Source organism: Macrobrachium rosenbergii, chromosome 3 (genome assembly GCF_040412425.1).
Source record: "Macrobrachium rosenbergii isolate ZJJX-2024 chromosome 3, ASM4041242v1, whole genome shotgun sequence".
NCBI classification, from domain to species: Eukaryota; Metazoa; Arthropoda; class Malacostraca; order Decapoda; family Palaemonidae; genus Macrobrachium; species Macrobrachium rosenbergii.
The window spans coordinates 76181059-76201843 of NC_089743.1; the positions used below are offsets into that span (position 1 = coordinate 76181059).

Genomic DNA, 20785 nt, shown 5'->3' on the forward strand with positions numbered 1-20785 from the left:
ACAGGCTATCAGGAACAACACTCATTACAAGCTGATTCAGGATTACAGTCATGCTCCTGCAACTAGTGCAGAGGACATGAGGGTCAATGTCAACAGATGAGAGGAAGTGGGTGCAACCCCTGCCATCAAGACCAGGACACATGCTGGGTGACAGCCTTCTGCACAGGTTTAGATGATTCATGGGTTTGCATATTAACAAATGATCAAACATACAAACAGATGTTATATCAAAACAAAACAAGAAAGATCCCACTGGGGAAAAAGCAAAACAGCGATCAGGGCTGAGAGCCAGGAAACACATCTGCATCATACGACAGCCAAAAGTAAATTGGAATGTTTACATTCAGGCAGGTGGGACTCCAGTCTACCGGATGGTAGTTGACTGCCTAACCACATTGTTCAAAAGTTTAACGGCCGTTCCAGCTTCATTGAAAGTAATTCCTTATGCAAAGGACCGATGGTTTGTACATTGTGTAGGAATACTGTAATTAGATGAAATCTATGTAAGTCATCGGTAGGCAAAAGGGTTAAAATTTATCAAGGAATTTTTTATAATTAAATCTGAGCACCAAACTGAGTTGGTGCCCAGATTTAATTATAAAAAATTCCTTGATAAATTTTAACCCTTTACTTGTGCTAATATCTTCCTTCATTACCACTTCATTGGAGTTGAAGTTACCTGTAATGTGATCTTTCCATTTAATCTTGGTTAGTGATCCTCATCCTTTTATATCTTAAATATTATAGTGCATGTGTTGAAACAATATTACCATTGTATTAATAAGACTACAAAAATAATTTTTACAGCCTTAAATTTACCAGTATTGACCAATTACATAAAAAAACACTATAATATTTAAGATATAAAAGGATGAGGATCACTGGCAAGATTAACCTAAACGCCTACTGGACATATCATACGCCGACTAAAAATTGTCTGTTGGGTGCCAAGGGACGCACTGCACGTCGACTAAAAAAATTTCAACCTTCGGTCAACTTTGACTCGAATCAAGTGGTCCAAAAACGCACTGGTGTAAGCTAAAACTCTTACATTCTAGTAATATTCAATCATGTACCTTCATTTTGCAACAAATTGGAAGTCTCTAGCACAATATTTTGATTAATGGTGAATTTTAAAAACTTTTTCCTTACGCCCGCTGTAACTCGCTGAAAATTTCAGAAATTCTTTCGTCATTTTGTCGTAGTTTTGCACTGTTTTATATTAAACTGTTACATAAAGTTTTATATATGAAAATGATGCGCAATTTCATCGTAAATACAGCAAAATACAACCCATGGTTGTAGCTTTTATCAGTTTGGAAATATTTTCACATAAACCGATAACTGCCAAAATTTCAACTCGGTCAACTTTTTTGACTCGACCGAAATGGTCAAAAAACGCACCAAGCTAAAATCTTACATTCTAGTAATATTCAATCATTTACCTTCATTTTGCCACAAACTGGAAGTCTCTAACAATATCGATTTATGATGAATTTTTAAAAAACTTTTTCCTTACATCCGTGCCAGAAATTCTTTCATCACGTTGTCGTATTATGTTTGCACCGTTTTATATTAGTCGTTACATAAAAGTTTTTATATATGAAAATGTGCGCAATTTCATGTAGAATACAACAGAAAATAACTCATGGTTGTAGCTTATTAGTTTTAAATATTTTCATATAAATCACGATAACTGCCAAAATTTCAACCTTCGGGTCAACTTTAACTGAGTGAAATGGGTAAAAACGCGGTATAAGCTAAAACTCTTTACATTCTAGTAATATTCAATCATGTACCTTCATTTTATAACAAACTGGAATCTCTAGCACAATATTTCGATTCACGGTGAATTTCTGAAGAGAAAAAAAAAACTTTCCCTTATGTCTGCAGTGGTAACTCGGCGAACATCTCAGAAATTCTTCGTCACGTTATCGTAATGTTTGCATCGTTTTACATTAGTCGTTACAAAAATTTTATATATGAAAATGTGCAATTTCATGTAGAATACAACAGGCCATAACTCATGGTTGTAGCTTTTATCCAGTTTTGAAATATTTTCATAAATCACGATAACTGCCAAAATTTCAACAACGTCAACTTTAACTCGACGAAATGGTCGAAAACGCAATTGTAAGCTAAAACTCTTACATCAGTAATATTCAATCATTTACCATTTGCAATAAATTGGAAGTCTCTAGCACAATATTTCGATTTATGGTGAATTTTGAAAAAACATTTTCCTTACATGCGTAACTGACCGAACATCTCAAGAAATTCTTTAGATCGTTCCAAATCGTAATATTTGCATCGTTTAACATTAGTTGTTACATAAGTTTTATATATGAAAAATGCGCAATTTCATGTACAATACAACAAAAAATAGTCATGGTTGTAGCTTTTATCAGTTTTAAATACTTTTATATAATCACGATAAATAGAAAAAATTCACTTTCTGGTCCAACTTTAACTCGACCGAAATGGTAAAAACTGTAATTATAAGCTAAAACACTTTACAGTCTAGTAATATTCAATCAATTAGCTTCATATTTCAACAAACAGGAAGTCTCTAGCAATATTTCGATTTATGGTGAATTTGAAAAAATTTTTTTTCACGTCCATCAGACAAGTATTTAATTCATGCATCATTTTGTGAAATATTTTTCATTGTGTTGCTTTGATAATTTTTACAATTTGTTATATACAAAATCATCGCAATTTGTAATACATAAAGAAAAAACAAAATAACCTGTTAGCTTTAACAGTTTTGCTCTGGCGATTTGTATAAATTATATACTAAAAATTTTTGTGCTGTCATATATTTCAATATTTTTATATGATAATGATATATTTTTCATTTCTGATGGTTGCATACTAAACTTCAGGCAATGACAAAAAAATGAGCCAAAAATGAACTCTTAATCTTAAAAACTAAGCGTGCTGTGATTTTTGGAAAAAACAACCGCTTCATTGTAACTCCCGAACGCCACGACATATGGGAAACGTTTTTTTGTAAATAGAGGCTCGGCGTTTAAGGGTTAAATGGAAAGATCACATTACAGGTAACTTCAACTCCAATGAAGTGGTAATGAAGGAAGATATTAGCACAAGTAAAGATCAGTATCACTGGCCTGTTTTATACTTTGTACAACAGACAATGCTTTATGAGAAGTTTCCCAAGGGGCAGAATACTTGACAGAGAAGATCTGGAGGAAAACCAATGATTCAAATTTGCTAAGAAGAAAGCAAATAACAACTGTGCCCAAAGTTTCCCAGCATGCCATTTCCTATTACAGTAAACATCCCGTATTTCCGGGGATGTGTACCGCAACCCCCAACGAATAGCTAAAATCTGCGAATACTGAAAACCCCTCTAAAAACACTTAGAACTATCTATTTTGATCGTTTTTTAAACACAAAAAAAAAGGCTTCTAAAAATGCTTAAACCTGAGTATTTTAATAGTTTTATCACAAAAAGTGCATTTAGTCATGAAAATACAGTAATTAGTGAATATTTCTCAGTGAAAAATACTGGAAATGGGCGAATTTTCCGCGAATAATGTGCATATATGTTCCACAGAGAAATCCGCGAATAGGTGAGTCCATGAATAGTGAGACCGTGAATACAGGGGGTTTACTGTACTTGCTATTTACAGCTTCCCCAAATTATCAGCATCAATATCAACTCATGGTTGCTTCATGGTAAAAGGATGCCTTTACTTTTGTTAAAAAGAATTAACCAAACATGCAAAAAATAAAATACAAAAGACATACCTTTAGCATTATAACCTCTTTGTCTTTTTCACTGAAGTTGTTTGAAAACATGGCCCTGAAATAGTCACTAGATGCAATCAGCTTTTTTTTGTTACAGGGGAACTGGTAGCCATCCGCCTTCAAGATTATGACTTCATTAGTTTCTCCATCCATGGTTAATACTTCAAAGGTTTCAGACCTACAGGAAGTTTTTCATTATCAATATCAAAGAATCACATGGCAGTCTGGTTAAATATGGCAAATTCTAAATGCCACCGCTTGTTATAACAAAACCAGTTAACAACTTTGGTTATTTAATTTCTTAAAAATCACAATTTTTTTTAAAGTAAATTGTATTTTTCCTAACTATACAAACCTGAGGTCCTTTATATTAGGAATTGCTTACAGCAAAGCTGGAAACAGTTGTTAAACTCTTGGACAAGGTGGTTAGGCAGTAACTACCGTCAGGTAGGCGGGAGTCCTGCCTGCCCGGATATAAACATTCCAATTTGCCTTTCGGTCCAGGTTTCATACTAAGGGGTCGCATGAGGTGGGCGTAAATGTAATGTAAAGGACCTCAGGTTATATAGTTAGGAAAAATACAATTTACTCTAAAAAACTGTGATTTGTTCCTACACAATATGCAAACCATGGGTCCTTTACATTAGGAAGACACTGGTTGGAGGGAGGAATCTGAGTGGGTCTCTGAACCGACTGGAGTTCTGCATATCTGGGCTACTCCTCCTGGTCAAAAGAGCGAGGAGGAGTAACGTGCCTCTGACATATTGACCGGAGTACAGGAACCGCAAGATCAACTGTCAGACTTCTGGACCTTTTCAACTGAGTGAGGAATCGTAACTCATATGAAAACAGGCTAGGAAGAATCTTAAGAGTTGGAGGGAAAAGGCAAAAACCAGAACAGGGTTTGTCTTATTGCCAGGTCTCCTTCCTCCTTGCAAGAGGAAGGAGGCGGGATTCTCTATGATTCTAGGAAAGAAAATAGAACGGGAGCTCGATGTTAAGCTTACAGCATCAGATGCCAGTTCCAGCAAGTGTCGGTTTTAGTCCCATTCTCTGCCCAAGGATGACACAGGAGATGAGGAAGGAGGAGGAGAGGCCACTCACTCTCTTAATCCCTCTCACTTTCAGAACCGCAAACCTTAGGCAAGGTGCTACCTGTCCTCTTATAGGGGCTGGGTAAGAAAACGATTTGTTGAGCAGCCACCACAGGTCAAGGAAAAGGGGTTCCAAAGACTTGTGGGCAAAAACCTAAAGATAAAAAGACATAAATGTGGTCTGATAAGACCAAATCTCTGCTTTCAGGCTGACAAATACTTCTGGAATGCGAGGGATGAACCAAGCCTTTGACTTTGTGAGCTCTCAGGTGGAGTGTACAGGTGTCACCATCATCAGCTGTAGAGTACGCCCTTCTAATCGTCTCAAGAAGCCAGAAAGAAAGACGTGTCCTTGGACACTTCATGCTTGGGCAACTCAGTACTAGCGGAAAATTGTCAATATCCATTAGAGATGCTGAGTCTTCTTCAGAAAGTACCACAGCACCCCAACAGGACAAAGCACTGACTGATCTGGATCATCAACTACAAAGTCCAAGGGGGAGGATCATGAAGGACTCGAACTTGGCAACAAGTGTCAACGGGTTTGGAGTTCGCTACAACATTCGAGATGGAATCGAGCTACTGGTCCCCATCCCTTGAATGCTCACAGCAAAGAAGGTCCCTGAAGATTGTCTATCCTCTTCTCCAATGCTGGGGCGAGATGAGAGATAGTCTTGAGAGTTAGATCTCTGTCTGATGACTGTCGCAAGGGCGTGCAGAGCAAGAGACAGGAACCCTAAACGAGAGTCACATGCCGCACAGGGGCCTGAGGTCCCTAGGAGAGCAATACCGATTGAAGCTTCTCATCAGTAGCTAAATCTTGACTGAGAAGAAAAGGGCTACCTTCAGAGGAAAAGTCCCATCAACAACACCAACCAGCAAAGACAGCTCCAATCCCTGGGTACTGCTGCAGAGGCTTGATAGAGATATCCAGCTATCTCCATTGCCACTCGGCGAGAAGCCTATGATTGCAAGAGAACCCGGATAGTCTCTAGTTGTGAAGGCACGCGGACTGTAATGCCTGAGGAACCACTTCAAGTGTCACTGACATAGAAGATTGGGTCAGCAAGGAACTCTTCTCGGTGCCTCAGAGGTAGAGCTGGTCAGGGCATAAGGCAAAGTCTTCCAGCATTCATCTTAAATTCGAGGTGAACAACACTTTGCTGAACACCTTGTGAATTAGACAAATACAGTGGGAAGACGAAGACGTTGAGGTTGTCCCACAATGTCAGCATGCATCACTGTAGTGGCCCATGGGTCTGGTACAAAGGAGCAGAAGACTTGCAGACTTTTGTTGTGCCTGGTGGCAAACAGAAAGATGATAGGGAGCCCTCAAGTCGAGCAACCTCTCCGTGAAGTATTGAGTGAAGAGAGCACTCTGTCCCTGTCACTCGATGCCAGAGGCTGAGCTAGCCTGCCAGTACATCCCAGTGCCTGGAATGTATCTGGCTGACAGCTCTACAGAGTGCATCAGAGTTCACTCAAGCACCTGAAATGTCAACCAAAGCAACAGGAGGGAAACAAGACCCTCTTGTTTGTTGACATATGCAACTGCAGGCAGTTCCCGGTTATCAGTGGGCTCGGTATTGGTGATCTGGTATTATGGGGCTTGTCTAGCAATGAAAATCTGTGATTTTCAGCATCAATATATGCTGATTTCCACTTATCGGCACTAACACCTGGTTATCGGCGCCGAAAATCACCAATTTTTGATTATTGGCAATTTTCGCTTATAGTCATGCCATTGGAACAGAACCCCCGCCGATAACCAGGGACTGACTGGGTACTGTTGTGTTGCTGCTCAACAACACTACTGAGTATTTCAAAAGACTGATCCTGAAACTCTTGGAGGGCCAGAAAGACTGCCTTGAATTCCAGGGTGAGATGAGAAGGTACTTATCGTCATGGTCGCACACCTTGAAGACAACGGTCTTACAGGCGTGCACCTATTCCTTGATAGGTGCATCTGAGAACAGAAGCATGTCACAAGGAGAATACTGTATATTCCCTCATCCTTTGAGAGAGGAAGGATTAAGGACTGGAAGTAGACCACCTTCATTCTCCACTGAAGAGAACAAAAGTGAAGCTGCCCCTGAGAAGACAGCTTCTGCAGCGACAAGAGGAGACCGAAGATGACTAGCTCTAGCCAAGTTGGCAGCCAGGAACACAGGAGAGGAGATGGAACGGAAGTTTTATAAAAGGTGGCCAAGACCCGAAGGGAAGCAGGTACTTCTGAAGGATATCCACTACCAGGTCTCGGCTATGTTGCTGTCATAATAAATCCAATGACTCGACAGGCATCCCTTCACCAAGGAATCAGCAGGAAGGGAACACCGTTCCAAGCGTTCTCACTTCCTCTACTTCCTTCTGCCCTGTTTCCGATTGGAAAGAGGGTTGAAAAACACACACGTATGCACATTTTCTAAGAAGAGAAAGAAGGCTGGTTGTTCCCACTAGCACTCTTCAGAACCTGGTACTTCTTAGGGGCCCAGGAAGTATAGCCTGCCCTATGGTTGGGCCGTAGGTTACCAAGATCCGAAGGTCTTAGCCACTGCCCGGACAAGGCAGTTGTCTTGGCACGTTCCTTGTCTACCGTGGTACGTACCAACTCTCTACGAAAGGGGGAGCCAGAGCCCAGTGAAGGACCATTCCCTAAGGGCTTATGACGACTCAGGACTTACGAAACTGGAGATCCAAATCAGGACAGTATCCTTTAGCTGGGTAGGAAGATGCCCACAAGATTGGCACAGTCTGTGCTGGGTAGGAAGATTGCATTTGAGGAAGCAAGGCCCAGAAGGGTGATGGATCACAGATCCAATCAGGAGACTGCCTGGAGGAAAACCACAGCGGTGACCTCCAGGTTCTCTGTTTCTTGTTGCAAGAGGGGGACCCCCTTTGCGACAAGGAGTTACAGCAAGAGACCCGAATCTGGATGAACCAGAGCCAGGTCAACCTGTTAGTCAGCAAAAAGACCCCTCCAAGGCAAGAAGAATCACTTCTGACGAGGCAGAGGAGGGGGAAGGAGCTTGATTAGGTGTTTTGACCAAAATGAATTCCTTACCCAGAGATAAGGTATTCATCTGATCAGGAGCCCTCAGCAAGCAAGGATTGCGGCAGCCCCCAGAAAACCCCCAGCCCTGGAACCTCAAGGGCTTCAAGTGGTGAAGAGTGATTCACTGAGGAGACCGTGGTCCTTTCCCTGAGATCTTTGTGCTGACAAATCAGCCCCAAGATCTCTGTGAAGGCCCCAAAACACGAGGGTGTCCACATCCCTAAGAAGAGGACCCTCGAATCCTTCCGGGATGCGGTACTCCCGACCTTCTCTCCCTGTAGAAGGGAGAACCTCCTCAGACTCCAGGAAAACCTCCTTGACTATTTTGGACGTACGACAAGCGGATCTGAAAACCAAGCCCGAGACGCAGATCCTTATAGCTGAACTCTGATAAGAAACAAAACTCGTCGGAGTCCTCTTTGTCCGACTCGCACCTCTCGAAAACAACCAAGAGGTTGAGAAAGAACAGGTGACGAGAAAGAGCACTCCTACCTGTCCTGCTAGAATAACCAGCAGGAGAGGCAGACTGTGGGTGGTCATCAACCAAGGTGATGACAGTAGCATGGGGGAGGGAAAGTGCTTATGCCAGGGCGAAGCACTAACCTGAGGAGAGCAGAGAGTTCACTCAAATCAAGTCAAAAACTTGATTCGGCCGATCTGAGATCGCCGAGCCAAGCTGAGTAGAGCCGATCATGGGAATGCAATCTGGAACTGGGCAGGGTGAGCAAGCTGAGCCAATCACACAAACGTGACCTGGGGCTGGGCGGTTCTCAGCTGCCATGAACCAGCGATGTTCTCCGGACATGCTCTAATCTCCTTCAAGGCCGAAGCCCCTCGAGAGAAAGGCTTAAAGGGGGATTCCTTGTCTGCTACCCCAAGTGCTCGGACCCTAGGGTCCAAGACATGAGGATGGGACCTGACCGAGCACTCAAAGCAGAGCTAGTAGATAGTGTCGAAACACCTGAATGACTCGGCACCTTCTCTCATCCTGTGCCTAAATCAGACCAGAGAGTGAACTCCCTAGTACTGGTTTGGGGAATGCATGTGATTCCACACAATCCAGGGTACTCGAAAACTCGCCAGTTGAGCACTCATGATTCCAAGGAATCCGAGTGCTCGGCGAGCACTCAAGATTCCAAGGAATCCGAGCACTCAGCGATACTCTGGAATTTCATAAGAACAATCATTGGGAGTGGTCTCCTCTCAACTTCCAAAGAAACCTAGGAGGGACTGGCACTAAACCAGTCTTAGAAGCAGACTTCTAAGAACTGAAAATGAGTGTAGCATAGAAAGGTCGCGCACTTGAGGACTAAGACGTGAGACCCAAGAGAAGAATGCGAATCAGCTCCTGACCCAAGGGCTCGGAAGAGCCAACAAGAGAACCTACTGCCTCTCCAGAGAGAGGCAGTCCCTTAGAAGTCCCGCAGGACCTCTGAAGGGAACCTCCTCCCTGTCTCTCCAGGCACTCGAACCCTTGGGACCAAGACACCAGGCTGGGAACCTGAAAGACCACTTGCTAGTGCTGGCAGGAAAAGATGAGACACCTGCATGACTTGTCTCTTTCTCTCACCCTGTGCCTGAACCGGGATGGTGAGAGGTCTCTCCAGCAACAGTTCAGGATGCTCAAGACTGTATAATCTTGAGCACTCGGAGTGACTTATGAACGAGCACCCAACACAGCACCAGTCTAGAAACGGAACCTCTAGAACTAATTTTTTTTTTTTTTTAACGTTAGTTTAACCAGACCACTGAGTTAATATTAACTCTCCTAGGGCTGGCCTGAAGGATTAGACAAGCTATTTAACCTCTCTCAGAATTTAATTAAAACTAGCGACATATGTTAATCTAAGAATTAATAAAGTTAATTAGGAATATATTATAAATTATTCAATGAATCTTATATTTTATCATATAAATGATTAAATTTAAGGAATTTTAAAATATTAAAATGTGAAAATTTGTCATTTTCTGACAGTATATCTTTCAAGGAATACCTTCTAAATAAAATGTCTCTTTGGATTCTATATTTTGGACATACCTTTAAAATATGCTTTACTGTTATTTGTACATTACATATTTCGCACATAGGTATAGGGGCATGGGGGTTACTCATCAGGTAACCATGTGTCAGTTTAGTGTGACCAATTCTTAGCCGTGTCAACATTACCGAAAACCTGCGGCAATTCTGATAGGATGATGGCCACGGGTCTACAGTTTCTTTTATTTCTCTTAATTTATTGTTAAGACTGCTTTCCCTCCAGTTATTTTGCCATCTCTACGAGAAAGAGACGGCCATAAAAGCCTGGGGGCCTATCTGACATGACTTCCACAACTCCCTTGCTCAGCATGGCTTGCACATCTTGCCTAAGTGAGAGATTCTTCAGCGAACCAGGAATATAGGTTAGGAGACGGACCGGAGAGTTGGTGACAGGTGACCGAGACTCGAAGAGGAGTAGATTTCCCTCCCGAAGGACATCCACTGCCCAGGCCTCGGCTCTGTATCGCTGCCACGTTGCCCAATGGCTCAGCAGGCAACCCCCACCAATGGCAGCAGCTGGAGGGGAATGCCGCCCCTCGAGTTTCCCCTTCTTCTTCCCCTTGCCCCCGTTTCCAAACTGGAAAGCGGGATGAAAGGGGTTCAACTGCGCACCTTTTCCGGCAGAAGAAGAAGGCTGGGCATTCCCACGGGAGCCCTTCGAAGCGTGGGTCTTCTTAGGGGCCGAGGAAGAGCTAGCCTGACCCGAAGGTTGGGCTGCACCGGCACACGAAGACCCAGAGGTCTTAGCCACTGCCTGATGGACAAAGGAGTTGCTGTCTTCAGCCCAATGCTTGTCCACCGCAGCATCCACCAACCCTCTAGAGAAGAGAGAGGCAGAACCCAGCAATGGTCCATTATTTAGGGTCACTGCCGACTCAGGACCAACTTATCTGGAAATCCAAGTCAGGACAGCATCCCTTCTCTTCAGCACTAAGTTCGCCCACAGGTTTGCCATCTAGTGTGCGAGGTAGGAGATGGCTCTACAACCAGACTGGCATAGTCTCCCAAAGGCAGAGTCCTCTTCAGGGACAATAGCACCTGAGGAGGCAGCAAACTTGGATACTGTGAATGACCACAGATCCAGCCAGGTCTGGATCAACCTGCTTGGTCAGCAAAGACCCCTCCGAGGGCGTGTAGAATCGCTTCTGTCGAGGCAGAGGAAGGGGAAGGAGCTTGTCTGACCAGTGTAACCAAAGCGAATTCTCCTGCCCAGAAACAAAATTATTCACCTGGTCGAGCACCCCCTCAGCAAGCGGGGGCCACAACAGCCCCAGCGAAACCTTTGGTTCCTTCTTAGGGCCCCAAAAGGTTTCGGGGCACATAGGACGATCCACAGAAGAAGCAATGGCCCCTTCCCCGAGATCGTGCTGACGAATCAGTGCGACGATCACAGCAAAAGGTCCTCTGTATTTCAGGGGTGTCCACATCCTGAGTAAGAGGACCCTCAAGTCCTTCCAGGGTGCGGTTCTCCCGATCTACTCTCCCGGCAGGAGGGAGAACCTCGGCAGACCCTTAAAATCCATCCTGAACTACTCGGCCGTACGACTGAGTCGATCCAAGGACCGAGCCAGGAATGTAGGACTTCGTAGCCTAACTCTGAGGAGAGGACTCTCCAGGTTCCTCCTGTCCGTCTCGCACCTCCCGGTAAAACCCCAGGAGGTTGAGGGGACAGGTGAGGAGGACTGGGCACTTCCACCTGTCCTGCCAGCAGAACCAGCAGGAGGGGCAGGCCGTGCATGTTCATCAACCTGCGGTGATGACTGCAACTCAGGTCTAGGAGAGCGCCTATGCCTTGGCAAAGCGTTGTCCCGAGGAGAGCGTAGAGGTTCACAAGACCCGAGCCGATCGCACCAGCAAGATTGGGGCTGGGCATGGTCGAAAGCGCGGCTGGCTGGTAAGAACTTGTGCTGTCCTCTTGACATGTCTCAGTCATCTTTGAGGCTGAAACCTAGCCAGAAGAAGACTGGACAGGGGACATCCTCTCCAGGTGTTCGGACCCTCGGGACTGAGACACCAGGTTGGGAACCTGCCCGAGCACGGGTGGTAGCACCAGCAGGAAGAACCGAGACACCATGTCTCGGCTCTTTCTCTTGCCCTGTGCCTGAATTAGGATGGTAAGAGGTCTCTCCGGCACAGGTTCGGGATGCTCAAGACTCCTTAGAGACTTGAGTAGTCGGAGTGACTTGACTCTGTCGAGCACCTGAAACAGCACCAGTCTTAGAAGCAGACTTTTTAGGACTGGCAACAGGAGCGCAAACCAAGGTCTGCACGCCCGTGGCTCCTGAAACACAAGACCTGGGTGAAGCAAATGATTTGGTTCCCTAACCCAAAGGCTGGGAAGAGCAGACGAGAGACCCACTGCTTCACCTGTGGAGGGAAGCAGTCCCTTAGAAGCCCCATGGAGGGACTTCTTCTTCATCATCTTCTTCAGGAGGGCGGTCATGTCCACCACCCAAGAGGGAGCAGCAGACATCACAGGAGCAGCTGGGCCAGCCAGGGCAACGGGTGTGGACCAGGCAGCAGGAGCATCGGTAACACCAGGAGCGGCAATGGGAGTGGCTGGGACAGCCAGGGCAGGTGGAGCAGCAACAGAAGCCCGGACAGCTGAGATCACAGGAGCAGCAGGAGTAGGAACCATCATATGGGGTACAAAGGAGGGGCCACAGCAAAACCCAGAGACAGGGGCACCGCGTGCTGGGATGTCGGAACAGGAGTCACTGGGATTGGAAAGTGAGTAGAGATAGTCACTGGCAGCTTCGCAAATGCTGTTATCGTTACCATGGATGTTGTCTTGGAAAGGAGCAGTGCGGGTCACCATCGGAGCACTCACCATGAGACAGAAGGCCCTGCAGGGATGGGGGGCCTGAAAGCCCAAAGGAGAGCCAAGCTACTGTACTTTCAAGTTTGTCACCTTCTTACTAAGGAGATGCTCAATAACCATACCTGAAGGAGAAAAGCAGGTAGGGTTAGTGGTGGGAGACTCCTCTCACTCCAAGGGAAAAATTTGCCCGCCCACAGAGTGAGGATAGGCCCCCAAGAGGTCATCCTGATTGCCCCCCCCAACCCCGTCGGTCCACACTTGATGAAGTGAGCGAAGAAGATGAAGGAGAGACAGCCAGAAGGGGAAGATTGCCGGGAGAGAGAAACGAGGAAGAAGGGTTGGCCACCAAGGGCGTAGTTGGGGGCATATAACCCTCAGACGAAGCCTTGGCAGCCTTCCCCCAATACCATTTCCTCCCTTCAAAACTTCACCCATTGCTCAGCTGACCAGGGGCAACACTCAGCACAAATGCAATCACGAGAGCAATCACATACCCTGTAGGAGGTACAGAGGGCATGAGGATCCACATCAATATATTAGCGTAAATTACTGCACTTCTTGCAGCCAACTCCAGGGCACACATGCTGAGGGAAGGCGGCCATACGAACAGGCTTGTCAGACTCATGGGTTTGCATTATCAATATCACAAACACATATAAATCAAGTGACAACAAAGAAAGAAAGATCTCACCAGGAAAAAACAGCTCGACGACAATCAGGGCAGAGAGGGGAGAACACATATCAGATAATGTTTGTTTCTGGTCTGAATATCCCTACTCGATTTTTAATTATATCTTTTGAGTCTTCATAAAAAAAATTAAAAAAAATTCTTTATACATAATTCTTACAAACTAATATTTATCACAATAAAAAATAAAAAACATGTAAATGACTGAGGATTTTTTTCTAAGTTTCAATTTTGCAAAATGCACTTAGGGACATTTGGTCCCCCAGGGGCTAGTACTAAACACGGCAAAATACATTTGACACCCCATCGGCTAGTACTAAACATGGCGAAACAGTGTAGATGAATCACTGTTTATTACTACCCCTAATGTGGAACTGGAGTTCAGACCGTAAATGAACTTTTACCCACACGTCTGCACCGCACGACGGCTGAAAGCAAACTGGAATGTTTACGTACGGGTAGGTGGGACTCCTGCCTACCAGACGGTAGTTAACTGCTTAACTACTGGGTAGTTTACAGTTTAGTTGGCCAGGCCGTGTAACACCTTCTGCCCGGGCACAATCACTTCGCCAAGGTAAGTAGTTCTGAGATCCGACCCTGCTCGCGACCCAGCGACCCCACGTGTGTTTTCTGAGATCTGGCCCAGTCTATTCCCAGTTTGCCAAGATGTCGACCGTGCTGTCCGCGTCGCATCCTTCTCACGTGCAATTTGCTGCCGCCAATCCAGTGACGATACTCAATTTAGCTGTGCTTTGCAATGATGAAAAGTCATTGATAGTGTATTTAATGAAGAGTGGCCTTGTTGGTTATCTTCAGTGGTGTTTCTGGCCACTGCAAAGAAGGTACTGTTGGTCTGGTGAAACATGGTGACAGTTTCCAGTGGCGTTGTAAAGCCACTGCAGTAAACACATCCATTTTTCGATGATTCTGATTTTTAATAAGGTAAGTGGGGTTTTTTTATCAATTTACGGTTACACATTTTACTGGAATTCTTAGGGGGGTCCGGGGGTTAGGGCACGCCGTCTTGTGTGAGGTTAGGTAGGTCCGATCTGGTTAGGTCAGGGCCTGGAGTAACAGGAAGATTTTGGTCGAATTGTGTTAGCTGGTTTTCTGGGGTCCAGGGGCCCCAAATCCCGTTACCAGGTTAGACACGCCGCCTATGTTAGGTAAGGTAGGTTACATCTGGTTAGGTCGCGACCTGGCACTACAGGAAAGATCAGGTCTGTTTGTTATGGAAATGATGGTAAAATCAGCTTCCGACCCGCTGCCATCTTGTTTGTTTGTCCGCCAGTTTCCTAGTCGGAACCTACTGCCACCTGGTGGTGGGTACAGACTAGAAAACTGGCAGACAACAGCCTTGGCCAACTAAACTGTAGGCGCTCCTAACTACCTTATTTGAAAGTTCAATGGCCTTTTTCAGCTCTACTGTAAGTAATTCCTAATGTAAATGACCAAAGGTTTGCAGCCTATATCGTGTAAGAACAAGTAAAATTTTGCCCTAGAAATACATGGTAGTTTGCAGAACATAGTTGTTTCTGATGTTTAGTGTTACTTTGGAGGGTTCTTGTTATCACCCCCACCCTTTGGAACTACCTGAGTCAGGTTAGGAGGGTAGGGGTCAATGTCCAGAACAACTCCGCGGTGAGATATAAGAAAATAGGTCACACTATAATTTTCACAATATAAAATAATAAAACTTTGTCTCTGAACACTTTTTGAGGAGATTCACCATATCCGAGATATTAATGATTATCTAATCGGCATCCTCGAAATCTTACTGGAGTTAGTTCGAAAATGGGTTTTGCTGTAATGTTTCTCGGAAAAGGGTAAGTTTCTCAGAAAAACTAGTTCCCCATCGAATGATTTTCGACTTTTGACTTATAATTAGACAATACCTGTCCCCAACCCCTCCATAGCGTAATATAGCAAAATTGTGGTGCTTCCTCATCATAAGAAGTGGTCTAAAACGCTTTAAATATGAAAAAATATTGCATTTTACTTTTAATTTTGGTACTTTATGCATGCGGAGTTCTTCTGGACATTCACCGGGTAAGGTCTGGTTATGTCAGGACACAGCTCTCTAGGAAAAGTTTCGTTTGTTTTCGTCGGCGGAACGTGTCCGGGTTCTCGATTGGCCCCGCATATAATTGCCCACTCACACGTGTATTAGAAACAGCTTGCAGCAGGCGCAGATCTTTCCTGGCACAACAGCCAAGATTGGCCTGCCCTATTTCCAATCTTGGATGATTTACGCCAAAATAAAATTTAAGAGTACCTCAATAAACAAACTGATTGCGAATTTTAGGCAACGGAGGCCACACAAGTCTGGACTAACAAGAGAACATGTAATTACCCAAACAATTTTAACAATGGAATGTTGAACGACAGACGATGGCACACAGGTGTCAGTGTAGTAGTAGTAGCGGATAGGTTCCTTTGTAAATGCTCACTCGCTTGGTTTAGTTTGCTGGTAATTGCCTCTCTCTCTCTCTCTATATATATATATATATATATATATATATATATATATATATATATATATATATATATATATATATATATATATATAAAACCTACCTACCAACCTAACGTCCTAGCCTAGTAGGTCCCGACTAAGTAACACGGCTTACTAGGTCAGGTTAGGATAGGGTACGTTATGTTAGTATAATTCCTTTTATCAGTTTCCTTAGCCAGTCCCTTCTTGAACATCTTTCTCTGCATCTTTTCCCACTTCTATGCGGGGTCCATGTTTCTGACTGCTTTCCTCCACCTGGCTCGGTCAAACACATCGTCCTCTGACAATTGTTTGTCTCTCAGGTCTCCTCTAACTACATCTATCCACCTTCGCTTGCGTCTTCCTCTTGCTCTCCCAACAAAGACCTCCATCTGCTTCACCTCGTCCCTACGTATGTCTCATCCCTTCTGATCATATGGCCATACCACCGCAGTCTTCTTTCCTGGGCTTTCTTTGATAGTTCTACGACTTGCGTGGTTCCTCTTATTCTTTCATTTTTTATCCTGTCCATTTTTGTTATGCCACACATTCACCTGAGCATTTTCATCTCTACCACATCCAATTTCTTCTCTTGCACTCTCTTTACCGACCATGTTTCTGCTCCATACAGCAAGGCTGGTTTCACTACTGTCGTATACACTCTTCCGTTAACCTTGATGTTGATTCTATGGTCGCACAAGACACCTGATATCTTTCTCAACTTTTCCGTCCAGCCTGCACTGTGTGTGTTATTTCTACATCCAAATTTCCATCATCAGTCGCTGTTGAACCAGATACCTGAAGTCTTCTATTCGGTTCAACCTTTATAGAAGGATGAATGAATTTTTATTTAGCATTTCCCAACGTTTTGTGAGAGAGAGAGAGAGAGAGAGAGAGAGAGAGAGAGAGAGAGAGAGAGAGAGAGAGAGAGAGAGAGAGAGAGAGAGAGTGTGTCGTTAGTGAGTGTTTCGGTTGTTGGAAGAGGGATAAGGGTCGTTAGTTGGAGTTTGTTTACGGCGCTGTCTGTCTGTCTGTCGGTAGTTCAGTCTTGAGTTGAGGTTGAACTTTGAAAATATCAGGGTTGCCATTTGGCCGTTTTCACGACCAGATTCCTCAAATTTGCCCCAAACTGAGAAAATGCAGCTCAAGGGCAAGCAATTGACCAGTGTGCATGGAAAATGGCCGATCGTGCAATTGGGCCATGTTGCAGGGGTGGCCCCAAATGGCCCGAACGGTAAGGGTATAGCCTTGCGCGCTTTGGGGCTCAAACGGACTTTTGCCCCAAACTGAGAAAAATGCAGCACAAGGGCAAGCAATTGATCAGTGTGCATGGAAAATGGCCCCAATCGTGCAATTGGGCCATGTTGCAGGGGTGGCCCCAAATGGCCCGAACGGTAAGGGTATAGCCTTGCGCGCTTTTTGGGGCTCAAACGGACTTTTGCCCCAAACTGAGAAAAATGCAGCACAAGGGCAAGCAATTCATCAGTGTGCATGGAAAATGGCCCCAATCGTGCAGTTGGGCCATGTTGCAGGGGTAGCCCCAAATGGCCCGAACGGTAAGGGTATAGCCTTGCGCGCTTTTTGGGGCTCAAACAGACTTTTGCCCCAAACTGAGAAAAATGCAGCACAAGGGCAAGCAATTGATCAGTGTGCATGGAAAATGGCCCCAACCGTGCAATTGAGCCATGTTGCTGGGTTGGCACCAAATGGCCCGAACGGTAGGCTAAGGGTATAGCCTTGCGAGCTTTTTGGGCTCAAACGGACTTTTGCCCCAAACTAAGAAAAATGCAACCCAAGGGCAAGCAATTCATCAGTGTGCATGGAAAATGGCCCCAATCGTGCACTTGGTTGCAGGGGTGGCCCCAAATGGCCCGAATGGTAAGGGTATAGCCTTGCGCGATTTTTGGGGATTGTATTCATTAATCTGTCTTGAATCTCATGCACCACAAAGTGAATTCCTGGCTTTCCATTGATATATGTTTCACCACTGTATGGATGGATGGATGCATGATATTTAGGGCAAAAGCCCAGGTACTGGGGCCAACAAGGCCATTCAGCTCCGTAATGGAGAGAAAATAAATTGTTAAAGCATGAATCATGAAGGAAATGATTAATAAAATAAAATGAAGATGTGACCAATAAATAAGGGTATGAAGTTTAATGAATGATGTGCTATATACATGTAAATTAATGTCATTAAAATTCTACGTGATGTAATAGAATAAAAAAATTAAATATCGTTAAAAATTTAATACACTTTAAAAATGAGATGATAGCAGAAATATCTGCTTCATCTCCCAAAATATCAGACAGGATTTACCTGAAAATATCTTTCTCTTGCTTTAAAATATCTGGGGCAGACCACCAGAATGTGCTCCACTGTTAGGTGTCTAATGCAGCAGTAAGCACACTCTGGAGGCCTGCTTCCTTCTAAGATAAACTGATGGGTTGACGAGTGCCCAACCTTAATCTTCGTTAAAATAACCTCTGTCTCGTCTGTCAAGCTGGAATGACGAAGACTACGGTAGTATATTATCCCTATTATTTCATATTTCTATTGGCAAGAAGAGAGAAGTCCACCTTTTCTTTGCCATTTCTAAAAACATAAGATCTAATGGGACCTTTAGATCTGTAAGAGGCACTCCTTTTCTGAAAGAGGTTTCTGATAAAAATACTAGCAGCTTTCGCTTCCCTGTCTGCCATCTCGTTTCCATGAATCCCCATGAGAAGGACCCAACAGAAAGAGACTGATTTACGTCGACAATATATACGGAAAAGCCACTCCTGAACTTTTTGAATTATTTGATGAAAGCTTATTAAATTTTTAACAGCTTTTAAGGTGCTTCTAGAGTCTGGAGTATAGACAAAAATTAGAGTCACTACTTGAAAACTAAATTAGCAGAGACATATGGCTGTTAATTCTGGCAGTAAAATATTGATGCAGAGTCAGGTAATTTAGCTGTGTACACTGTATCACCTACGATAACTGCGGAACCAACACCACTATCTAATTTTGATCCATCTGTATAAATTTTTGTAAAATTAGTATGGGTGACATCGTGCTCTAAGAATTTTCCCTAATCTCTTCTTCAGTTCAGTCCTTTTGTTAAACAGTTTTACATATTGATGCTTCTGGGATAAGCCATGGAGGATTTACAGGATATTCTACTTCAGGACTTTCTGGGATTTAAGATGATTGTTCCTAACATCCTCATTCAGTCAATTTGAATGGTTTAGAAGTCTGTACCAGAAAAACTTCGAGTCTGTTTCCTTGGTGCTTGAAAGGAGAGTTTTTAGAGCACTTTTCATTCTAGCCATGTATCGCAACCCTAGCTCTTACCCTTCTTAGATCAAGGGGTAAATGACTGTGTCGACATAAATGCTTTCAACAGGCGAAGTTCTAAAAGCCCTGAGCATATTCTCAACCCCATGTTGTGTACAACATCCAGTTCTTTAGCTGGTTGTACAGGCTGAGAAATAAATCTGACAGCCATAGTCTAGTCTTAGATCGACACAGAGAGTCATATAGCCTCAGAAGGGATTTCTTATCAGCCCTCAACTAAATCCAGAAACAACTTTTAAAATATTCATAGATTGTTTTAACATTAACTTTAGGGCATTTATGTGGCTAGCCCATGTTAAATGGTCAATAGTCATCCCCAGAAATTTAACTTCACTCTTGTAAGGGAAGGATGGACCCTTTTAAACTAAGTGTGGAACTTCCACACGCCGGCAATTCTGATGACACACGCTGATTTTTTCCACACGCCGGCACCTGCAAATCCTGTTTTGGAAGAGGAGAATTTAAAACCATTCTGCATCAGCCCACTTAGTAATAGCATTAATAGACCTTTGCAAATGTTTACATACAGACAAGGAATCATATCCTGTGCAGTATTGCAAGGTCATCGACAAAAAACGAGCATTTAACAGGGGTGAGATTTTTCAATCACACTATTTATTGCCACTGAAAAAGTGTTACCCAGAAAACGTTTAAACGCTTTGGGAACTCCTTCCTCCTGCATAACAAAAGGTTGGGAGAAAGGAGTTTCCCTTACCTTAAAAGTCTGTCTGTTAAAAAGGAATATATAAAGCCTGATCATTCTTCCACATATGCCCATCTGTGCAATTGTTTCATGATGCCACTCTCCAGGTAGTGTCATATGCTTTCTCCAAGTCAAAAAATATGCCAATGGTCTGACACTTTTTGGCGAATCCTGCTGGATTTGGTTGGTCAGCCTCAGCAAGGGATCAAGGGTGGAGCGGTTTTTTCTGAAACCAAATTGAAATGGCGATAGTAATCTTTTGTGGTCTCCAGGTTGCCAAACCAGTCTAGTATTTATCATTTTCTCCATCAGCTTACATACACAGCTGGTAAGAGCTATTGGTCTATAGTTGGTGGCTTGGGAAGCATCTTTTATTAGGCTTTAACAGGGACAATTATGGGTATTTCCAGTCACAGGTAAAACGGTTTCTATATTTTGTTTATAATCTTCAGTAAATATTTTTTGGCATCATCTGGGAGGTGTTTCAGCATTTCATATACATTGTATCCTCACCTGGAGCTGTGGATTCACTTGAGGAGAGCGCCTCACTTAGTTCTCTTAGGAAAAATTTGTGTTGTATGGTTTCAGATTTTCCTGATTCAAACTTTAGGACATTTCAGAATTCCTAATTTTCTTTGAAATTCTGGAGAATAATTGTTAGGACTGGAAACTTTAGGGAAAAGTGTTTCCTAGCTCATTGGCAACTTCTAGGCTCTGTGATTGGGAGTGTCATTTATTTTAATGAGGTAATGGTGACATAACAAATTTTTCCACTCAG

General features: G+C 43.8%; 1 protein-coding gene across 4 annotated transcripts in view; it reads right to left on the reverse strand.

Annotated features, from left to right (window-relative positions):
• LOC136825825 (kelch-like protein 30) overlaps positions 1–15931 on the reverse strand; it is a 123944-nt gene extending 108013 nt beyond the window's left edge. Inside the window, exons 1-2 of one of the 4 annotated variants that reach the window (XM_067082780.1) lie at positions 15821–15931; positions 3775–3952 (exon numbers count right to left, since the gene is read on the reverse strand). In XM_067082780.1, coding sequence (XP_066938881.1) covers positions 3775–3927 — 153 coding nt within the window. In that variant the 5' untranslated portion in view covers positions 3928–3952; positions 15821–15931. The other 3 variants (XM_067082794.1, XM_067082787.1, XM_067082795.1) reach the window with 3 other exon arrangements.
• Between the last annotated feature and the right edge of the window lie 4854 nt (positions 15932–20785).